General features: G+C 39.7%; 1 protein-coding gene across 1 annotated transcript in view; it reads right to left on the bottom strand.

Moving 5' to 3' along the window:
• ABCC2 (ATP binding cassette subfamily C member 2) overlaps window positions 1-20,048 on the bottom strand; it is a 78,012-nt gene that overhangs the window by 26,613 nt on the left and 31,351 nt on the right. The window contains exons 11-19 of the mRNA XM_044665759.1: window positions 13,918-13,983; window positions 12,899-13,036; window positions 9,930-10,076; window positions 8,469-8,553; window positions 6,816-6,882; window positions 4,736-4,862; window positions 3,646-3,822; window positions 2,627-2,794; window positions 797-977 (exon numbers count right to left, since the gene is read on the bottom strand). Coding sequence (XP_044521694.1) covers window positions 797-977; window positions 2,627-2,794; window positions 3,646-3,822; window positions 4,736-4,862; window positions 6,816-6,882; window positions 8,469-8,553; window positions 9,930-10,076; window positions 12,899-13,036; window positions 13,918-13,983 — 1,156 coding nt within the window. The remainder of the gene's footprint in view (window positions 1-796; window positions 978-2,626; window positions 2,795-3,645; window positions 3,823-4,735; window positions 4,863-6,815; window positions 6,883-8,468; window positions 8,554-9,929; window positions 10,077-12,898; window positions 13,037-13,917; window positions 13,984-20,048) is intronic.

Raw genomic sequence — 20,048 nt, 5'->3', positions numbered from 1 at the left:
ATATTATCTCACGTCATCCTCCTAACAATCCTGTGAGGTAAGTACTATTATTCTCCTCATTTTACAGATGAGAAAACTGAGGCTAGGAGGAGTGATAAGGTTTCCCAGGTCACACAACAAAATATCTGAGGCAGGATAAGTCCAATACCCTCATCCACTGTGCCCTCTAGCAGCCTCAGGTACCAACCTGAAGAGGTAGAGGAGGCTTGTTCATCTGAGATTTCCTATGTCAGTGGCATCACAAGTCTAATCTCTGTCCCTATGAGACCCGAGAGCTACTGTTTTATGGATAACACTTGGATTTTTTATACAACTTGCTTACATGTTTATGGGGGTTGGGTATAAAAGGATGGAAAGTACCAAGGGGTGCCTTTACCAGGTTTGGGAGTTGAAGCTCAAGCCAAGAGAAGTGTCACATCCCTAACCAGTGCACTCATGTGCCCATGATGCCTCTGAGGTGAAAGCCAGGGGGGTGTCATCCCTGAGGTTGACTTCATAAGGGATAAACTTCTTTAAAAGTTTTTTTTTCTAACATGTTATATCAATAAAGCTTTTTTTAAAAATGCTCTTCTATACACTAACTCCATTGTACTTCATTCATTCATTGCATCCCAGAATCTCATGGACTGAGTCTGGAGTATTGGATAATAATCTCCTTAATTAAAGGTACTGGTGACCCCAAACTAATTTTAATAGGAACCCCAGCTCATGAGCTCAGTACACTGAATAGCAAACTCCATGGCCTGATACTAACTCCCGGGTACAGTTGTATCTTGTGCGATAGTCACTCCCATACCTGTGGCCTCTTTTTCTGAGCTGTCCTGTCTGGCATAGAGCTTCAGATTCTTGGCAAATGTTCCTCTGTTAGCCAGCAGAGTGTTGTAGGATCCTTTTTCCATTAGGACGCCGTTCGCCATAACCACAATCTCATCCACTTGGGGAAGGAAGTGAATCCCATGTGTCACCAAGAGTCGAGTCTGCAAAATGGAATCATTGAGTATCCCAAGTCCGTCGAGCGCTCCTGCTGGGGCGACTAGAAATATCACCCCACTTTGCTCCCAGAAAAGTGATCGAGGAAAGAGATGCTCTTGGAATTCACTCAGTGCCTAAGTTAGGGCTCCACTCCGCCTCTTTCTAACTTTTCTCCAGCCTATTATAATAATAATTCTACTCTCCCCAAGGAGACAATACCTCCAAACTATCTTTAAGTGGGAGTAAAAATTGGAGTTGTTTTGACCAGGCGAAGCAACAATCAGACTTAATTTCCTTTGTAATCAAGAAAGGACCATCTGATTGACGGGGAGAGAGGTGCTATCATCTATGACCATGGGATATAGAAGGTCTTAGTGAAGTGTTTTTTTTTAAACACTTACCTTCTGTCTTAGAATCAATACTGTGAATTGGTTCTAAGGCAGAACGAAAAGGGCTGCAAATGGGGGTTGAGGGACTTGCCCATCGTCACACAGTTAGGAAGTATCTGAAACCAGATTTGAACCCAGGACCTTCCATCTCTAGGCTTGACTCTCAATCCATGGAGCCAGCTTGCTGCCTCCTTAGAGAAGTTTTAAACTATTATTAAATCTTAAAACTGCACTAGGACCTTTGGGACACCCTCAATAATGAGGTTAACAGGACCATAGATTGACCAGCCCATTGGTGCCCTAGCTAATGAAGTCAACCAACACAAGGTGCCTGATTTGAACACAGGGAATTTTATACTGAGGACCCCAGAAATAGTTCTGCAGCACACAAATGGTTTCACAATGCAGTGAAAGAGACCGTGGGCTCTAGTGGTAGAAGACTTTGGCTCTGTCCCTCACTATTAATGAACCAACAAGCATTTATTAAGCACCCACTGTGTGCTCAAATATGGGCAAAGACAAAAAAGAAGTATTCCTGCCCCCAAAATGTTTGTATTTTTCTAGAAGGCCATGGGTTGCACAAATGTAAGAAATATATATATGTGTGTGTATATATATGCATATGTATATAAAATATATATTTGCAAAATGAATAGGAGTTAATTTGGTGAGCAGCACAATAGTCAGAGGGAAGGATCAATCCAGTGGGGTAAGAAAATGCTTCGTGTAGAAAGTGGCACTCCAGTTGAGGCTTGAAGGAAACAAGGGATTCTAGGAGTGGGGAATGAGGGACGGTCAATACAAAGATGGGGCCATAGGAAGAGAAAAAAGAGCCATGACAAGAGTAGTGGCCATTTATACGGCACCTTGGAATTTGTAAAGCACATTTTTCATATCATCCTATGGAGTTGGTAGCAAATACACTGTGATCCCTTTTAAAGAGGGGAGAAGGTAAGTGATTTGCCCAGGAACACACAGATCCTGAATGGCCACACAAATAGGAGACTCCAAGTTCAGTGTAGAACATAGCTTTGAACTCAACACGGTGCATCCTCCTCCTGAGGAAGGAAGAGACCTCTCTCTCCAAAGAGAAAGCAGGGATTGAGAAAGAGGCAACGTCGGTTCATCAAGGGCACGGACACCTGGGTTTCCATAATGATATCCTTGGTGCGTAGCACAGTGCCCGGCACACCGTGGGTGTTTATAAATGCTTGCTGATGGACTCATCAGTGGGCTACCACCGCTACTTCCCTTTATATTCTTACCTTGTCCTTCAGTAGCCCATTTGGGCCAATGACCTTGTTGAAAATATGCTTCCCTACATGAGCATCTACGGCCGAGAGGGGATCGTCCAAGATGTAGATGTCTGAGTTGTTGTAGACAGCTCTGGCTAGGCTGACACGCTGCTTCTGCCCTCCGCTGAGGTTTGTGCCCTAAAAAAAGAAAAAGAAAGGCATTTTCATTTTTCCCACTTCTTAGGCACAAGGGAGGTAAGAATAACGATAGCTAGGAGGCAGCTAGGTGGCACAGTGGGTAGAATGCTAGGCCTGGAGTTGAGAGGAGCTGGGTTCAAATCTGGCCTCAGACACTTCCCAGCTGTGTGACTCTGGGCAAGTCACTTAACCCCCATTGCCTAGCCCTTGCCCTTCTGTCTTAGAATTGTTACTAAGTAAGAAAGTAAGGGTTAAAAAAAAAAGGATAATAATAGTCCATGATTAGGTACCTGACTTAAGATTTACAAATTGTTTTGCCTGCACAATTTCATTTGCTCCCCATCACATACCCTGGGAAGCAGGTACTTTTATTGTCATCATTTCAAAGACAAAGAAACTGAGGAGTGGGAGATTGAGTGACTTGCCCAGGGTCATGTAGCTAGTTAGTGTTAGAGGGATGATTTGAACATGGGTCCATACAACTATCTCTCACTTTGGGCAGCTGACCTCGTACCTTCCTTTATAGAAAAGAGTCCCAGGGTGCAGAACCCTTCTAAGCCTTACTTTGCCTTAGTGTTTTATTTACTGTCTTTGAAAGCCACCATAAATAATGATTTAGATGCTCTTGTGTTGAATGCTTATTAGCTGGTTTCTCTAGCCTTCATTTATCCTCAGAATTTCTTCACTGTGGGCCTCATTCAGGAATATTGTGCTCATGGAACCCCTGCAAATCACTGTGGCCCACAAAATACTGTGAATCACTTGGATGGGATGAGGGAGAAGACTTCTAGCTAGGGACCCTTTCAGTTTCTCTGATTCTGTAACTCCAAATTACTTTGAGCTCCAAATACCTTCTCTCCGATTTCAGCAAGATCCCCTCCAGGCAGGATTTTCAAGTCCGGGAGCAGAGCACAGGCCTCTAGAACCTGCCAGTACCTTTTTTCATCCCATTGGGATCCAAACAGAACATTGTCTCTTAAAGTACCATTTTGGATCCATGACTGCTGAGGGACGTAGGCTATGGAGCCCTAGATGGAGAAAGAGCAGATCACGTTGACAATTATAGCTCTGAAAACATTGAGAAGAAGAGAGCAAAGACAGGAAGGTGAGAAAAGAACAATGTTTTTAGGACTTTAATTTTGTCTTTTTTATTTATTTATTTATTTTTATTTTAAACCCTTAACTTCTGTGTATTGACTTATAGGTGGAAGAGTTGGTAAGGGTAGGCAATGGGGGCCAAGTGACTTGCCCAAGGTCACACAGCTGGGAAGTGTCTGAGGCCAGATTTGAACCTAGGACCTCCCGTCTCTAGGCCTGGCTCTCAATCCACTGAGCCACCCAGCTGCCCCCTAGGACTTTAATTTTGAGGAACAAAAATAGGATGAGGCCACTTGGGAACCCAATATCTGTGAATATGATCATCACACACTAGACTAACCATAAAGAAATGGTCAACCCATTCCATACACCATTTGATATTCTTTTTTTGTGGAAAGGGGAGGAGATTTTTTTCTTCTCTATGTGAATTCTAAGGATATAGAACAAGAAGATTTCAGGCTCAGGAGCTGAGGGCATGTTTATAGATACCCAGGTTCTAGTCAAGCTCAAATGAGGTATATTAGGATTAACACACATATGCCATTGATGGGGGAGATAAGAAGAACAACTGTGAATGTTCATCTCCAGAAAAAGAACTGATAAATAGGAACATACAATAGAAATAATAGAAATAGACATATAGTCAAATGGTGTCTTATCTAGTACAGGGAGGGAAGGAAGGGAGAGAATTCATGGGAATTTTAATATAACAAACAAATGAATTTAAACTGGAAAAATTAAGATTTTTTATTAAGAAATTTAATTTCTTAACTTCACTAAGACATTTATTCTTGTTTCCATGACTAAATATCAGGGATGTATTGTTCAACTGTTAACTCTCACCTTGATAGTGATTTGCCCATGGATGGGCTCCATTTCTCCCAACATGGCTGATATCAGGGAGGATTTTCCAGAGCCAACAGCCCCCACCACAGCTACCAGTTGGCCTGTCTTAATGTCCAGAGTTATACTGAAAAAGAGAAGAGGTTATCTAGGGAAAACATAAAGGGAGATAGAGATAGAGACAAAGGGACAGAGACAAAGAGGGACAAAGACATAGGGAGAAATGGAGTCAGAGTCAGAGACCAAAGTCTAGAGTCTTTAAAGGAAGTCTGGTATTAGGCCACCCTCATCCTTCAAAATTGGAAACAATTCTCTCCCAAATTCATGACTTTGTTTCTCCTTCTCTCATTTTCACCAGCACTGTGCCCAAGTATTCAATAGCAATCTTTTATTAAGTACCTGTGGGTTATGTTCAAGGGAAGAGGCAGCATACTTTAGAGGACAGAGTCAGCCTTAGAATTAGGAAGATCCAGAATCAAGTCCTGTCTCTGACACCTACAGGTTATGTGACACTAAAAAAGTCACTTAATTTCTCAAGCCTCCAAGACAATACTCTAAAACGATCAGTTGTGTGGAAACTTGCCAATCTGTGATGGTAATAAGAGTTTCAACATAGGTCCAATCCAAAAAATAAGGGAAAAAGGCTCAAGGTAGTATTGTGCCAGACAAGGGGGAATCAGAAATGAAAATTAAACAGTACTTGTCCTCAGATAGCTTATGTTCTATTCAAGGAAGGGGCCCAATGTATTTTTGTAAATTCTTGTATTCTAGTCAATACAAATTTCTTAACCCTTTTGTCTTTAATCATTACATTTGGAACCATAGACAATGTCTCCCAAATTTTCCCAACCTACAGCACATTTACTGGTCAGGAACAACTGGATACAGAAGAGTCCTAATCCCCATTTTCATTGAGCCATTCCCTAGTCTATCTCTTTTCCCATACATACCTTATAGCTCTACCCACATTTCATTTACACATATACACATATTAAGCCTACAGACCAATTTTTACCCTTCTTTTCTCTGCCACAGTCATCAAAGCTTCTGCCTTGTATCTTCCCCCATCAAAAATTGGCAAAGTGGAAACTAAGATCAAGGATCATAGTTGGAAATTATCTAATTCTATCTCATTTTACAAAAGAGAAAATGGAGACCTACAGAAATTAAATGACTTGTAAATAGTAAATATGGGAGCCAAACCCAATTCATCTCTTTTTGAATTCAGTGCTCTTTTCAACACATTCAAGAAACCCAAGACAAGGTCATCATTTAATAGGTCTCTTTGTTCAGAAAAAAGCAAAACACCCAGAACAATTAATCCTAAGTGAAGAATACCAAGATTTTGATGGTGGAATAAGTGTCAAGAGGCAGAATGGAATAGTAAATAAAGATCCTAAAAGACCTGGGTTCAAGTTCTTCCCCTAGTATACACACACACACACACACACACACACACACACACACACACACACACACACACACGTCATTTAACCTCTGGGTGCCCCAAGAAACTTTCTAATACTATCTGCTTCAGAGGAATTGCTGATCTGTCTTGGTAGAGGAAGTGTCTTCTTTAGAGAACTCCCTAAGCCAATAAGGATCCAGGATCTAGTGTAAAAAAAAAAGACTTTTAAACTTTAAATAACTTGATTTTTTAATTTGAGGCCAATGCCCTGTTCTGAAAACCACTGTACTCCATTGGTATTGGCTTTGAGGAAACAGAATTCCTCTAAATCATGAAGACGTCTCAGAGTGGAACCTTAGCAGAGAATACTCTGTAAGGACACAATAAAGGACTATGGTGGGACCCAAGATGGGTCAATATCATTCAATACCAATGATATAGTCATACAGAAAAGAGATTCCAGTTACTTGGTGCTATCAAATTCCTCCAAACTTTGATCTTGGGGAATTCATCTGTCTATGACTCTATCTTAGAAAAATTCTGGATCACATGGACTTTTCTGCCAGTTTCATTCGGAAAACTTATACTTGGAAATGCTTCTTTTTACGGGTCTAAGATACCTAGAACCAGAAATGGAACTCTCCAGAAAATGGGAAAGGATTGACTACTCACTTTTGAACAACTGGGTCTGTCCCTGTTCCCCAGGTAAAGGAAGCCTCGGAGAACTTAATAGCTTTATCTGGTGAGAGAAATATAAAATATTTCATTTGGAGATAAAGCAGAAATGTGTCCAGGACTATTGTTTGAACTATCCCTCAGTTTTATTCGAACAAGGTGATCTCTCTTGCCCCAGACTATCCAATCTAAGAGTCTAGTTCCTGTCACATTAGAAAATATATAAAACCTAAAAGAATGAGTCAGGGATTGGCTCAGGTCTTTCTGGTTGCTGGTATGACAGCTTCCTTGCCTAGAGATCTGTTGCCCAGATTATTTCCCCCATACCAACCATGATTTGTTTTGTGGTTGCTATTCGTCCTTCATTTTCAAAGAGGACCATTGATCTTGTAAGTCATTCCTAAGCTGCTGATCTTGACTAGCCACTACCTATCATACATTCATTTCTTAAAGACCCTTCTCTTTCCAGATTGAGTTTCTGCTCCTCCAATCTGCTAGTACAAACTCTCCAAACTACCTCAGGTTTATTCACTTTATATTTATGCTTTTTATACCTATATACATACTTGTTTCCACTATTTGAATGTAAATTTCAATGACAGCAGAAATGGTATCTTCATTTGTATTTATATCTCCAGCACCTAGGACAGTGCCTGATTCATTGAAGGCACTAAATAAATGCCTGGTGATTGATCAATGGCTGGTCTTCACTACTTTACCTCCAGTTTCTTGGCCCTTAACTCTCTTTGACCCACATTCCTATCAGTTTACCATGCCCTACCTCACTCTGTGCTCATGATCTACTACTATCCCCACCCCAGCATTACAATGGCAGGAAACCATGACATATGTGGCTCAGGTTACATGATAAATTTATGGATGGGTTATGGCCACAACAACATGTCTTTTGATGCCTACTCCAATGATTTATTCTTTGTGTCTATAATGCCCAATGGTTTTTAGTTTGAATGTTTTTGTTTTTCAACCTTATTACTCAATATACCATATGGTATGTATACCTTTAAAATTTAAATGTAAAATAATTTTATTTTGAGAACTTGGTGACCACCCTACTTACTTCTCCCTGTTTCTTTCAATGGGAAAATTATAACTACTAAGAGGTTATAGAAACAGGTTTAAGAATCACTGCTCTATATGCTACCTGTGAGGAAACTTGACCCAATCTTGTGAAGGAAATTTACTCTTTTGGGGTCTCACACTTGACCTCATCTCCTGCCAACCATTTGACCTGGAAGCCAGGACTGTGTGAGGGAAATCATTGGGTAAATTAGGTCACTTGAGTCTACGTGAGTCTACGTGAATCTGCATCACCTACATGAAGATCACGGGAATGTGACCATCGAACTTGATCCAGACATGACTTTGAATTTGATCCAGAAGAGAGAGAGAGGATAAAAGGGATGATAGAGGAAGTGTTCACTCTCTGTCTCTGATGACCCGCCAAGGAAAGCTACTGCTTGAGGTGAGGCTAAAGGGCACCCATGTGGGAAGTAGATTGGGCTAGTTTACCCTTATCTTTCTACCTATTTCTCATCTTTTACTTATCCAAATGATTCTAATAAAATTTATTAAATTATAAGGATCAGAGTCCTAATTTGACTATTAAAGTTTCCAAAGGTCATCATTTACCAGAATGGACATCCCATCGAATGCTGGATGTATCCAAGTCATCTCCAGATAAGTACTTTTCCAAGCGCTCAGTGGAAACACTAACCTACAAGAAAGTACAAACTATACTTAAGAATTAAGAATTAAAAGCCAAATAAAATAATTAAAAGCCACCCAACCAACCTGGGCTTCTCAGCCCAGTATATTTAGCACCCGATGAGGGAGAGGCAGCAGATGCTCCCTAGTTATGCCTCGTTTTCTTCCCCTTGTAATATCATGTAAGGGAGTTTTCCTCTTTTTGTGCATCGCTCATAGATCCCTACCAGTGGGTTGGGGCCTCAGAGAACAAGAAGAGTAAAAGAGATGAAATGTTGAAGAAGTCACAGAAAGCATGCATGGCTATCGAGGCTGAAGACTTAAATGGAAGAGGTCACAAATACTGAGAGAGGGGAATGCTTTAACTCACTGGGAGCAGCCCAGGACCATGCCAAACTCCAGTATTCCAAGAACCCTGAATACTTTGAGCAAGGAACTTTATCTGTAGGCCTTGACTTCTCCATCTGTAAATTGGGGGGTTAGGGGAAGATGATCTCTAAAGTTCCTTGGAGTTCTTTTATCTTATGTTCTGCTCTAATATGATGGGGCATTCACATTCCCCTTGAAATGTTAGACCTTTACTGGAAACCTTAACCTAGTGAATAGTCATAGCAGTTAGGTATCTACTCTCTCTGTTTCTTAATCTAGAAAATTGAGATAATAATAGCACCTACCTTACATGGATCTAGTGAAGATCAAATGAGATCATGCATGCAAAATGCTCTTAAAGTTATAAAGAGCTGAATGGTCACTATCATCATTGTTATTATCATCATTATCACTACCATCACTACCACCACCACTGTCACTTCTACTACTCCCTCTACTACTACCACTCCCACTACTACTACTATCACTTCCACTATCGCTACTACCATTATTACCACGACTACTACTACTATCATTACTACTACTACTACCAGTTCTATTACCATTCCCACTACTACTACTACTACTACTACTACCAATTCCACTATCACCACTAACACTACTGCTACTATTACCATTACTAATACTACCACTATCATTATGACTACTACCAACGCCACTACTAACATTACCACTACCACTATCACTACTAGTACCACCACTACTACTACTACCACTCCCATCACCACTACTACTACCACCACTATTACTACCACTACCACCACTACTACTACAACTACTACCATTACTACTATTACTACCACCACTACTACAATTACTATCCCTTCTACTACTATTACTACCACCACTACTAATATCATTACTACCAATACTATTGCCATTATTAGCATTTCTACTACTACCACCCCTACTACTACCATTGCTAGTACTGATATTACTACCATTATATCTATTTCTACTATTACCGCTACCACTACTACTACTAATAGTACTTACCTGGAGTATGGAAGAAATCATCATTGGGAGCATGGCTAGGGGGAAGCGCAATATATTGAAGAGAGTGATAGAAGTGAAAGCCTTTTGTGCATCCAAAATATTGTTCTCATCCACCAGAACATAGACGGCAAATGTTATTACTGACACCTAAGAATCAAAAGGTCATAGAGAAAATTGAGTGCTCTTATAGCAGAATAACCAACCTAATTCTAAGCCATATGTATACTTACAAAACATATACCTTGGGGATTAAACAATCAACAAGCATTTATTGAGCACCCACCCCAGGCCTCTCAGCTAAGAACTTTGCCTCATATTTTATTTTATTTTTTATTTTTAAAACCCTTACCTTCCATCTTGGAGTCAATACTGTGTATTGGTTCCAAGGCAGAAAAGTGGTAAGGGCTAGGCAATGGGGGTCAAGTGACTTGCCCAGGGTCACATAGCTGGGAAGTGTCTGAGGCCAGATTTGAACCTAGGACCTCCTGTCTCTAAGTCTGGCTCTCAATCCACTGAGCCCCACAGCTGCCCCTTGCCTCATATTTTAAAGAAAAAACTAAAGCCATTTGCCTCAAGCTCCCTCTTCCCACTTCCTTGTCTCATATCTCTTAGATGTCTTTTGACACTATTTCCTTCATGCCCCTTGTCTCCCAAGATGAAGAGGTTTTACCTCTTACTAAGGCAAAATCTTTTACCAGTACAAGCAATCCCATTCCATCTCAATTCCTCCAAAAAATTGTCTCTTCTGACATCCTTACTCTCAGTTATCTCTAATTTCTGACTCCTTCCTTATAGCCCACAAATATGCCCACTTAATCCTTCCATCACCAATATGTCTTCTCTAGAATCCAATATAAAATGCTCTACTTGGCATTCAAAGCCCTCCATAACCTAGCCCCCTTGTTTTTTTACATCTTAGTCCTCTCCCTGTACTCTTTGGTCCAGTGGCACTGGCTTCCTGGATGTTTCACAAACGATGGATCTGAGCTTTAGCTCTGAGCGTTTTTTCTGACTGCCCTTCCATGCTTGGAATGTCTCCTTTCTCTTCTCTGCCTACTGGCTCCCCCAGATTCCTTTAAGTCCTAACTAAAACCCCAGGGGTAGTAAGGTGACTCAGTGAATAGAGTGTTAGACCTGGAGTCAGGAAGACCTAATTCAAATCCAACCTCAGATATTAGCTATGTGACCCTGACCAAGTATCTTCAAATCCGTTTTCCTTAATCCACTGGAGAAGGAAATGGCAAAACACTCAGTGTCTTTGAAAAGAAAATCCTATAGATAGTATGGTCCATGGAGTCATGAAGAGGTAGCCATGACTGAACAACAAAAACTCCATCTTCTTCAGGAAGCATCCCTAATTTCTCTTAATTTTAGTGCCTTCCCTCTCTTAATCATTTCCTATTTACCCTGTATATCTTGTTTGCACACATTTGTTTATTTGTTGTATCCATTAGATTGTAAATTCCTTGAGGGCAGGGACTAGTTTTTGCCTTTTAGTTCAGTGTGGGGCATACAGAAGATGATTAATAAATGTTTATTAACTGACTGTGCCAGACATCCTGTTAGACACTGGGATTCAAAGACAAAAATGAAACAGTGCCTGCCTTCAAGGAGCTTATACTCTATTGGGAAACAGGAGAAGCTCTATTTTGCCAGTACTTTGTTTTCTTCCAAAGGAAAGTTCTTTCCATCCCCTAAACTCCCCTCCCCTTCCCCACCCTCCCGCCCCAGCATCTCCATCCTGAGCAATGCAAGCAAAGCCCTGTTACACAGACAAGTATTTGAAGGCGGAAATGTGATTTTTAAAAGTCTGTTGATTTAATAGGGGAAATTTGGGTAATTGTGACTTTCTAAGTAAAAGGTAAGTCACTGAGAGTTGAGAGGCTCTTTGGTTTAAATCATAAAACTCCAGGACAAGAGCTGCAGGTGCACCAGCAGTAGCAGCAGCAGCAGCTGGTGGGCAAGAAGAACCAGGTGAATGAACGAAGCAGTGATGGGAGGTTGGGGCTGAAAAAAGCTTCTCACCCAACTGGACAGAAAGGGGCAATGTGCTCACTGAAGGCTTCAGTTGAATGATTCCTGATTGGCCAAAGAAAGAGCTAACTTTATTGGCCAAGAGCTTCATTGATCTCTATTGCCTCTCAGTGCTGCCCAGAGTTGGAGAAAGGTGATCTTTTCACAAGGGGTTGTTGCTCTTTGTTGCTGCCTCTGGCTCAAAGAAGAAAAGGACATGGGGCTTTGCAGCTGCTTTGGTACATCTGGTGAGGGTGTGATGCTGTGGGCTCTGTTCTCATTGGACACCAAGGGAGTGAATAATGGTTGGACTGGGCTGCTCACACCAAATACTGAACCCTGGGCTTTCACAGTTGTACAGTTCAGTCAGAGTGTGCTGGACCCAGACCATAAGAGTGAGTGTGGGCATTTACACTTTAGAAATTTGCAAATTCTACAGATCAGGGCTAGATATTTGTTGATTGTATAGACTTAAGAGAGTGATGGAGAAATGTTAATAATGATGATTAGATCTATAAGTGTGTCTGGTATTCATTCTCCTTACCCACCCAGAAAGCTGGTTGTTAAACATTTTTATCAGGACATCCTGAGGATATCCTACTGAGGATGTTCTACTCTGTCTGAATCTCATTACACTCCGCTGCATCCCATTTGCTGCATTACATTGAGGGGAATCATCAGAGTAAGCACAAATCTCATCAGAGGAAACCATATTCATAGTGTCAGAGGCTGTTTTTGCTTTTTCTTTGTATCTACTGCACTTAGGACAATGCCTGGCACATAATAAACCCTTAATAAATGACTGTTGATTAATAGACTGATTGATGTCAAAACACTGACCAAATCCAGAATTTCTAAGTGTGTTGCAGGTAGGGGGACTGTGTTCTCTCCAGGAAATTGCCCCAAAGTACCAAAAACACTCATTTCCCAGACCCCATGTGTTCTTTCACACTTACCAGAACAGGAGCCATGTTGAAGATGAATACACTAATAGACTGCAGTTTAGCAAATGACAGCAAGTTCTTCAGCTCCTTCTTTCGAATCCCCTGGATATGATCTATGAATGAAGGCTCCCAGGCAAAGTATTTTAGGATCTGCCAAAGTCAGAAGGGCATTGCATTTTAAAACTGAAAGGAATCTTAGGATCCACTAGTCCAAATGTCTTAGTTTACAAATTAGGATGTGTTAGATGAAGTAATTTGTTCAAAGCTGTGTGGTCAAAGTTAGGACCAGATTTCCAGATTCCTAGTTCTTTGCCTTTTCCAAAGAGTATCATGCTAATCACTAACACATATGATTTGCAAAGTATCATCCACCACAATCTCAGAACACAATCTCTTGGGCAAAAACTAGAATAAAATTTCTACAGGGAATGGAAAGCATTAAAGGAAAGTATTTGAGCTGTTCATCTCTGACGATGAAAGGACCCTCAAGATCAAGATCAAGAACCCAAGTAGTTTCAAAAGCTAACAGGGGCAATAGTACTTAAAACATTTCAATGCCTATGATTTCACTGGTAGGAATCGTTTCTTCACAATGTAGATTACAACTTCTCTATAACTTATTAGATGGTCTTCAAAAGTTACGATGACTGTGAGTGATGGAATTCTATGAACTTAACTAAACTGCTCCTTAGACATCTCCAAATACCTTCTCAAAGTCTTTCTGGCTCAGTAGTGACTGCCAGAACTCTTGTTTCACCAACATAGCCTTGGAGAGCCCTAGATCACCATTATATCCCCAAAAAGCTTGGGAAGATGGATAACTTTTATGAAGTTTTTTTATGAAGGAATAAGGGGCAATAAGATATGGAAAATGAGATTGTATAGTGTCAGTTGGACCATGGTACTCATCAGGACAAAGGGGTCAGAATCTCAGATCTCTGAAGTGCAAAATGGAAGTCTGGAAGCTAATTAGTGTCTGTGACCACACTGGGGGAGAGGGAGGGGAATGATCCCCAGGCTCTTCTTCTCACCTTTATTCCACTGAGAATCTCATTCATGATTTTCAGGCGGCTATCTTTGTTCTTCATGTTCTTTACCTGCCAGGGGAGAGGGAATATACAAACATATATATAGATAAACATTTACATTCAGGAAGACCTGAATTAAAATCTGGCCTCAGACACTAGTTATGTGACTCTGGATGAGTCACTAAACCTCCATTTGCCTTAATGCACTAGAGAAGGAAATGTCAAGCCCTGGCTAATAGAAGAAAGGGAAAGAATCCAGTATCTTTGTGAAGAAAAGCCCATGGACAGCATTGGTGTGATATGGTCCACAGAGTCACAAAAAGTCAGTTAGAGCAATAGCAAATTCTCATAAACATATATGTATGTATATGCATATGGACAGCTAGGTGGCACAGTGGGTAGAGCACTGGGTATCTTCATGAGTTCAAATCCAGCCTCAGACACTTTATTTAATTATGTGATCCTAGGTAAATCACTTAACCCTGCTTGCCTCAGTTCCTTATTTGTAGAATGAGCCAGAAATGGCAAACGATTCCAGTATCTTTGCCAAGAAAACCACAAATGAGGTCATGGAGAGTTGGACACAACTGAAAATGACTGAATGATGCTAGATGTATACATGTATATATTAAAAATACAGAACGTTATTTGCATTTATACATATACCATGCATATGTGTATTTGTATGTGTGTCCCACTTCAAGATACCCTGTTGAGCTAATTCATCTATGGGCCAAACCATATTCTGATGCCTAGTGGAAAAATTGTTTATATCCGTTTCCCTGAACCTGGCTTAACTCCTTGAATGGCCCCAACTAGGAATGAGAGATAATTTTTAGGCAATAGTATCCTGTCATCTCTGAGGCATCCTCTGGAGGTATTGATGTCTTTTACTAGAAATTACTCCAAGAAGGTTTCTATTAGTATGGAGAAGAGATAGAGAATAAGAAGACAAATAGAAGGCAAGGCCATCCTATCTCCTTTCATCTTCTCTCAAGCTTCCTTTCTTGAGTAGAGATAGTTCCCCAAACAGGAAATAAAATATGGTACCAGTAGCTCAAATTCTCATATATGGATCTGTGAATTTACCAGTCTGGAAGTTCCCTCTGATAACAGAGATCACAACCCAGTAAATCAGTCAAAAAGGATTTATTAAGCTATTCAAAAAAGAGAGAGAGAGAGAGAGAGAGAGAGAGAGAGAGAGAGAGAGAGAGACAAAAATGGTCCTTACTGTCTCTAGCTCTAATGAAAAATTTGTCTATCCTAAACATACAAACTAATGGGCAAGGATAAACGGAATTTGGTAAATGGAGATAAGTTAAATCAAATACGATATTTGTGAAGTGCTTAGTATAAGGTCTGGCATTTAGTTGCTTAATAAATGCCTATTTTTCCATCTTCCCCCTTATTAAAACATATTGAAGAAGGAACTGGGGATGTTTAGCCTGGGGGGGAAAAAGAAGTTTGTGCAGGTTACAATACGAATGTGTCCATTTTTGAAACTCTACAATGTAGATGAATTTAGTTCTGCTTGACCTCAAAGGATAGAACAAAAAGTAGCAGACAAAAGTTATAGAGGGGGCAAATTTAGGCTTGATGTAAAAGGAAAAGCTTCCTAATAGTTATGCTATCTCAAAGTAGATAGTGCTTCCTTTTTCATTATTCCATTTTCTTTATTGTTTGTTAACTTTTTAACATTCATTTTTCAATTTAGAGGTCCAAATTCTCTCCTTTCCCCCAGGCCTACCCCACCCCTTGAGAAGCAAGTAATATGATACCTATTATACATGTAAATTATTCAAAACAAATTTCTATATTAGTCATGTTATAAAAATAAAGCAAGAAAAATAAAGAAAGTGAAAAAACATGCTAAAATCTGCACATAGAGTTCATCAGTTCTCTCTCTGGAGATAGATAGCATTTTTCATCATGAGTCTTTTGGAACTATCTTGGATCATTGTATTAATAAGAGTAGTCTATGATAATTAAGAGAGTTGATCATTATTAGTATTGCTGCTACTGTGTACAATAATCTCCTAGTTCTGCTCACATCACTTTGTATCAGTTCATATAAGTCTTCTCCAGGTTTTTCCAAAACCATTCTACTCATCATTCACTTATAGCACAATAGCATTTCTGGGAGGTGCTTTCTTAAGAGGTGGTTAGGTTCCTCCTCATTGGAGGTCTTCAAGCAGAGGCTAATAGCTACCTCTCAGAGTGTCACAAAGATATTTCTTGTTCAGATACATTTTGGAGTAGACAGACACATTCCAACTTTTAAATTCTGTGATTCTGAATGAGGGAAGCAGCTACAAACTTGGATTTCTGAATTTGGGAGGATCTACATGAAGAGTCTTAGAGGCAAACTATTTGAGTGAATGTCAAATAAGTGCCCCCATTTACCTGGGGACCCATAAGCTAGTCCTATGAATGTAAACATTAGTGACATTCTCCTAGCGATTTTCTGGGGGAAAATAAGGGGTGGACTTTTCCAAGCTCTCAGTTCTCAGTCCTCCCCTGTCTAGAATTCAATGTTAGAATAGGGATTTTTCCAAACTATATAATGTATATCACATAAAGAAGGAAAGGATTCATACATGCAAAAATATATATAGAACTTCTTTTTGAGGAAGCCAAAAATAAGAGACTAAGCAAGTGTCCTCCTGCTGGAAAATGACTAACTGAGTTATAATGGAATATTATTGTGCTAAAAGAAATAATGAAATGGATCATTTTAGAGGAAACTGAGAATATCCCTATAAAGTAATGCTGAACAAAGTGAATAGAACTAGGAGAGCTATACAAATTACAGAATGTCAACAACATCATAGAGAAAAGAAAAAATTTTGAAAGACTTTAGAATTTTGATCAACACAATGATAAACCAGGAGTCCAAAAGAATGAAGATGGAAATATGCTATTCACCTCCTAACAGAGAGGTGGTGAAATATTAAAGAGGTGTTAAAATGCAGAAGTAGACATATTTTCAGGCATGATATAAGAATTGGTTTTGCAATGCAAAACTATACAATATAGCTGATGGATACTGAGGGTTTTATTTTGTGGATTTTCTTTGCATTTGTTTAATGGTTGAGGATTAATGGAAAGTACAGATTAACTTTTAAATTCTTTGTTAAGTGAAAAAATAAGAAGAGGAAAAAGAGTTATTTAATTAAAGAGATCTGTGAATTCATGAGAAAATCCATAAATAAGCAATCATCTCTTGTGAATTTATTCTTACATACATACATGACTATTTAAAATTTGATAAGTAATTAAAATTTTAATTTTTAAAAATGAACTTTATAGTGTGGGCAGGGGTGGTGGTGGTGGTACTTAGGTGAAAAGGTTCTGAGCTGAAAAGGTAAGGATAAGAACTCCAAAAGTACTCCTTATTTGATTGACCCCTGAAGGATAGGTTTCAAGTATCTGTGTTTGAGGGTTAACAGGCTGCTCAGTCCTCCTGACTAAAGGGATTAAGTAAAGGTTTCCCTGAACCTTCAAACATGACTTAGAAGATAAGAGATAACATGTCTGGGACATAAGTGTCAAGGAAAGAAAAATAGGGAATTGTGAAAGCCTAGGCTAACTGGGCATTCTGCTTTCATCTTATTCAGAAACTCCTTAATTTAACCATTCTCTTTTCTCATTCTATATTTCTCTATGCTTTACTATCCCTAAAGCTAGTCCTCATCCTCATCGTGACCTCCAGTCCCTCCACCTCTTAGTACTTTCCCAAGCCTCCATCCCTGCCTTGGTTATACCCCTTTTCCCTTCCCAATCTTGGCCCATTGGTAAACCAGTTCAACTTTATACAGTTCTCCATTCTAGATTCCCAGTCTTTGTCTTTTTTCTAGTCAAACCTTGCCAAATTCCAACCGTTGGTTTCTCTTCTTCCTTTGCTACTACTCACAAAAGTCTCCTGATTGGGATCACCGAAAATTTATGTTGTTTAATTTCAGCCAGGCCCTAACTGCAGCAAGATCATTTTTGAACACGTCCTTTATCATTCCTTTGTCCCATTCACCAAAGTGGCTATTCCAAATCTTTTCTCAAGTCTCCATTAATATCCCCTTTCCAATCATCTCAGTTAAATACTTGGATTCCTACTTCACTGGGGGAAAAAAGCCATTTGCAAATATTTCCTCACCTCATATCTCCCAAAATCATCTCCCCAATACCTCCTACTTCTTTTAGATCTCTGTTGAAGAGACCTTATTTTTCTTACTAAGACCAGTTTCTCTGTATTTGACCTTCATCCCATCTTCTTCCATCTTCTCTAGAAAATTGATCCTGCAATCATCCCTTCCATCTCTAATCTTCAGTTGATTCCTATTCATAAACATGATAAATCTCCCTTATCCATAAAAAATTTTGTTAGATCTTATATTCACAGTAGGTCTCTACCACTATCTCGTCTTAGTTAAATTCCTTTGGGGGGTGCTATGTACACTCATTCCCTCTATTTTCTTTCCTCTCTCTTTTAAACTCTCTGCAATCTGCCTTTAAATCTCATTGTTCAACTCAGACTGCTCTTCCCAAAGTTGCCAAGATCAAATTGCCAAATAGAAATGGTCTTTTTTCAATTTTCACCCTTCTTGATCTCTGCAGCATTGGAAACTATTAACCACCATCTCTTCCTGGATATTCTCTACTCTCTGAAATTTCTGACTCTAATCTCTCTTTGTTTTCCTTCCGTGGGTCTGATCAATTATTCTCAGCCCCTTTTCCTGGATTTTCATCCATTTCATGCCCATCATTGTAGATGTCCCAAACGCTTTGTGCTGAGCCCTCCTACCTTTTCTCATTATTCTTTCCCTTTGGGTGACCTCAAAAGTGAGAATGGGTGCAATTATCATTTCAATATTAAATGATCCCCAGATCTATATATCCAGCCCTCATCACTTTCCTGGGGTCCAGACTGAATCAGCAACAGTGTAGTAAGCATTTCTAACTGGGTATTCTTTAGGCTCAACATGTCCAAAACAGAGTTTATAATCTGTCCTTCCTAAAATCTATTCCTTTTCTGAAAAATTCTATCACTCTCTTTTCAGTCATTTTTCAGTCGTGCTCAACTCTATGTCTCCAATTGGAGTTTTCTTGGCAAAGATAGTGGAGTTGTTTGCTATTCCTTCTCCAGCTCATTTTACAGATGAGGAAACTGAGGCAAACAGGGTTAAGTGGCTTTCCCAGGTCACACAGCTAGTAAGTGTCTGAGAACAGATTTAAACTCAGGAAGATGAGTCTTCTTGACTCCAGAACCTATCCAGCATCTTATCATTATCTAGGGTAGCACATTCTGCCAGTCATCTTGATTTCCAGCTTTGGTGTCATCCTTACCTCTTCACTCTCATTCATCCTTCATAGCCAGTCAATCATTGATCTCCTTAACTCAAGTCTAATCCATTCTTCATATAATTGTCAAAGTGCAGACCATGTCACTCCCCTCCTCAGTAAACTCTGGTGACTCCTAATCCCTTCTCAGATAAAATATAAACTCCATTGGTTGTCATTTAAAACCTGACATGACCTGGACCTTTCCTCTTTCTAAGCTTCTTACAGTCTCTTCTTTTCCATGTTCTATACCCTCTAACCATATTGGCCTGCTTGCTATTCTGTATTCTGAACACTTCATCTTCTCTGTACCTTCCACTAGATGTCCCCCATGCCTAGAATGTTCTCCTTCCTCACCCTGGCTTTTGGAATCTCTGGCTTCCATCAAGATTCAGCTCATGTGCTACCTTCTGTAAGAGGTTTTTCTCATTACTGCCCCTGCTCCCAGCTCCCCTATCTTCCCCTTTAAGATCACCTTCCATCTACTCTATTTATGTACATATAGTTTCTACTGCTAAGGTGTCAGATTTTTTTTTAGGGCAGAGTCTGTTTTTGTCTTTGTTTCCCTAGCTTTAGCACACTGTAAGTTCATTAAGCACAAGTACTTAATGGATATAATGACTTATTGGTGTGTAGTACACTATTTTCCTGGTTTTGCTTCATTTTGTATCAATTCATGTAAATCTTCACATGCTTTACCTTCATCCAAGCTAGAAAGAAAGAAAGAAAGAAAGAAAGAAAGAAAGAAAGAAAGAAAGAAAGAAAGAAAGAAAGAAAGAAAAAGAAAGAAAGGAAGGAAG

The sequence above is a fragment of the Gracilinanus agilis genome, chromosome 2 (assembly GCF_016433145.1).
Source record: "Gracilinanus agilis isolate LMUSP501 chromosome 2, AgileGrace, whole genome shotgun sequence".
Taxonomy (NCBI): Eukaryota; Metazoa; Chordata; class Mammalia; order Didelphimorphia; family Didelphidae; genus Gracilinanus; species Gracilinanus agilis.
Note: the sequence above shows the minus strand (reverse complement) of the source record. Positions and strands in the feature narration are given on the sequence as shown.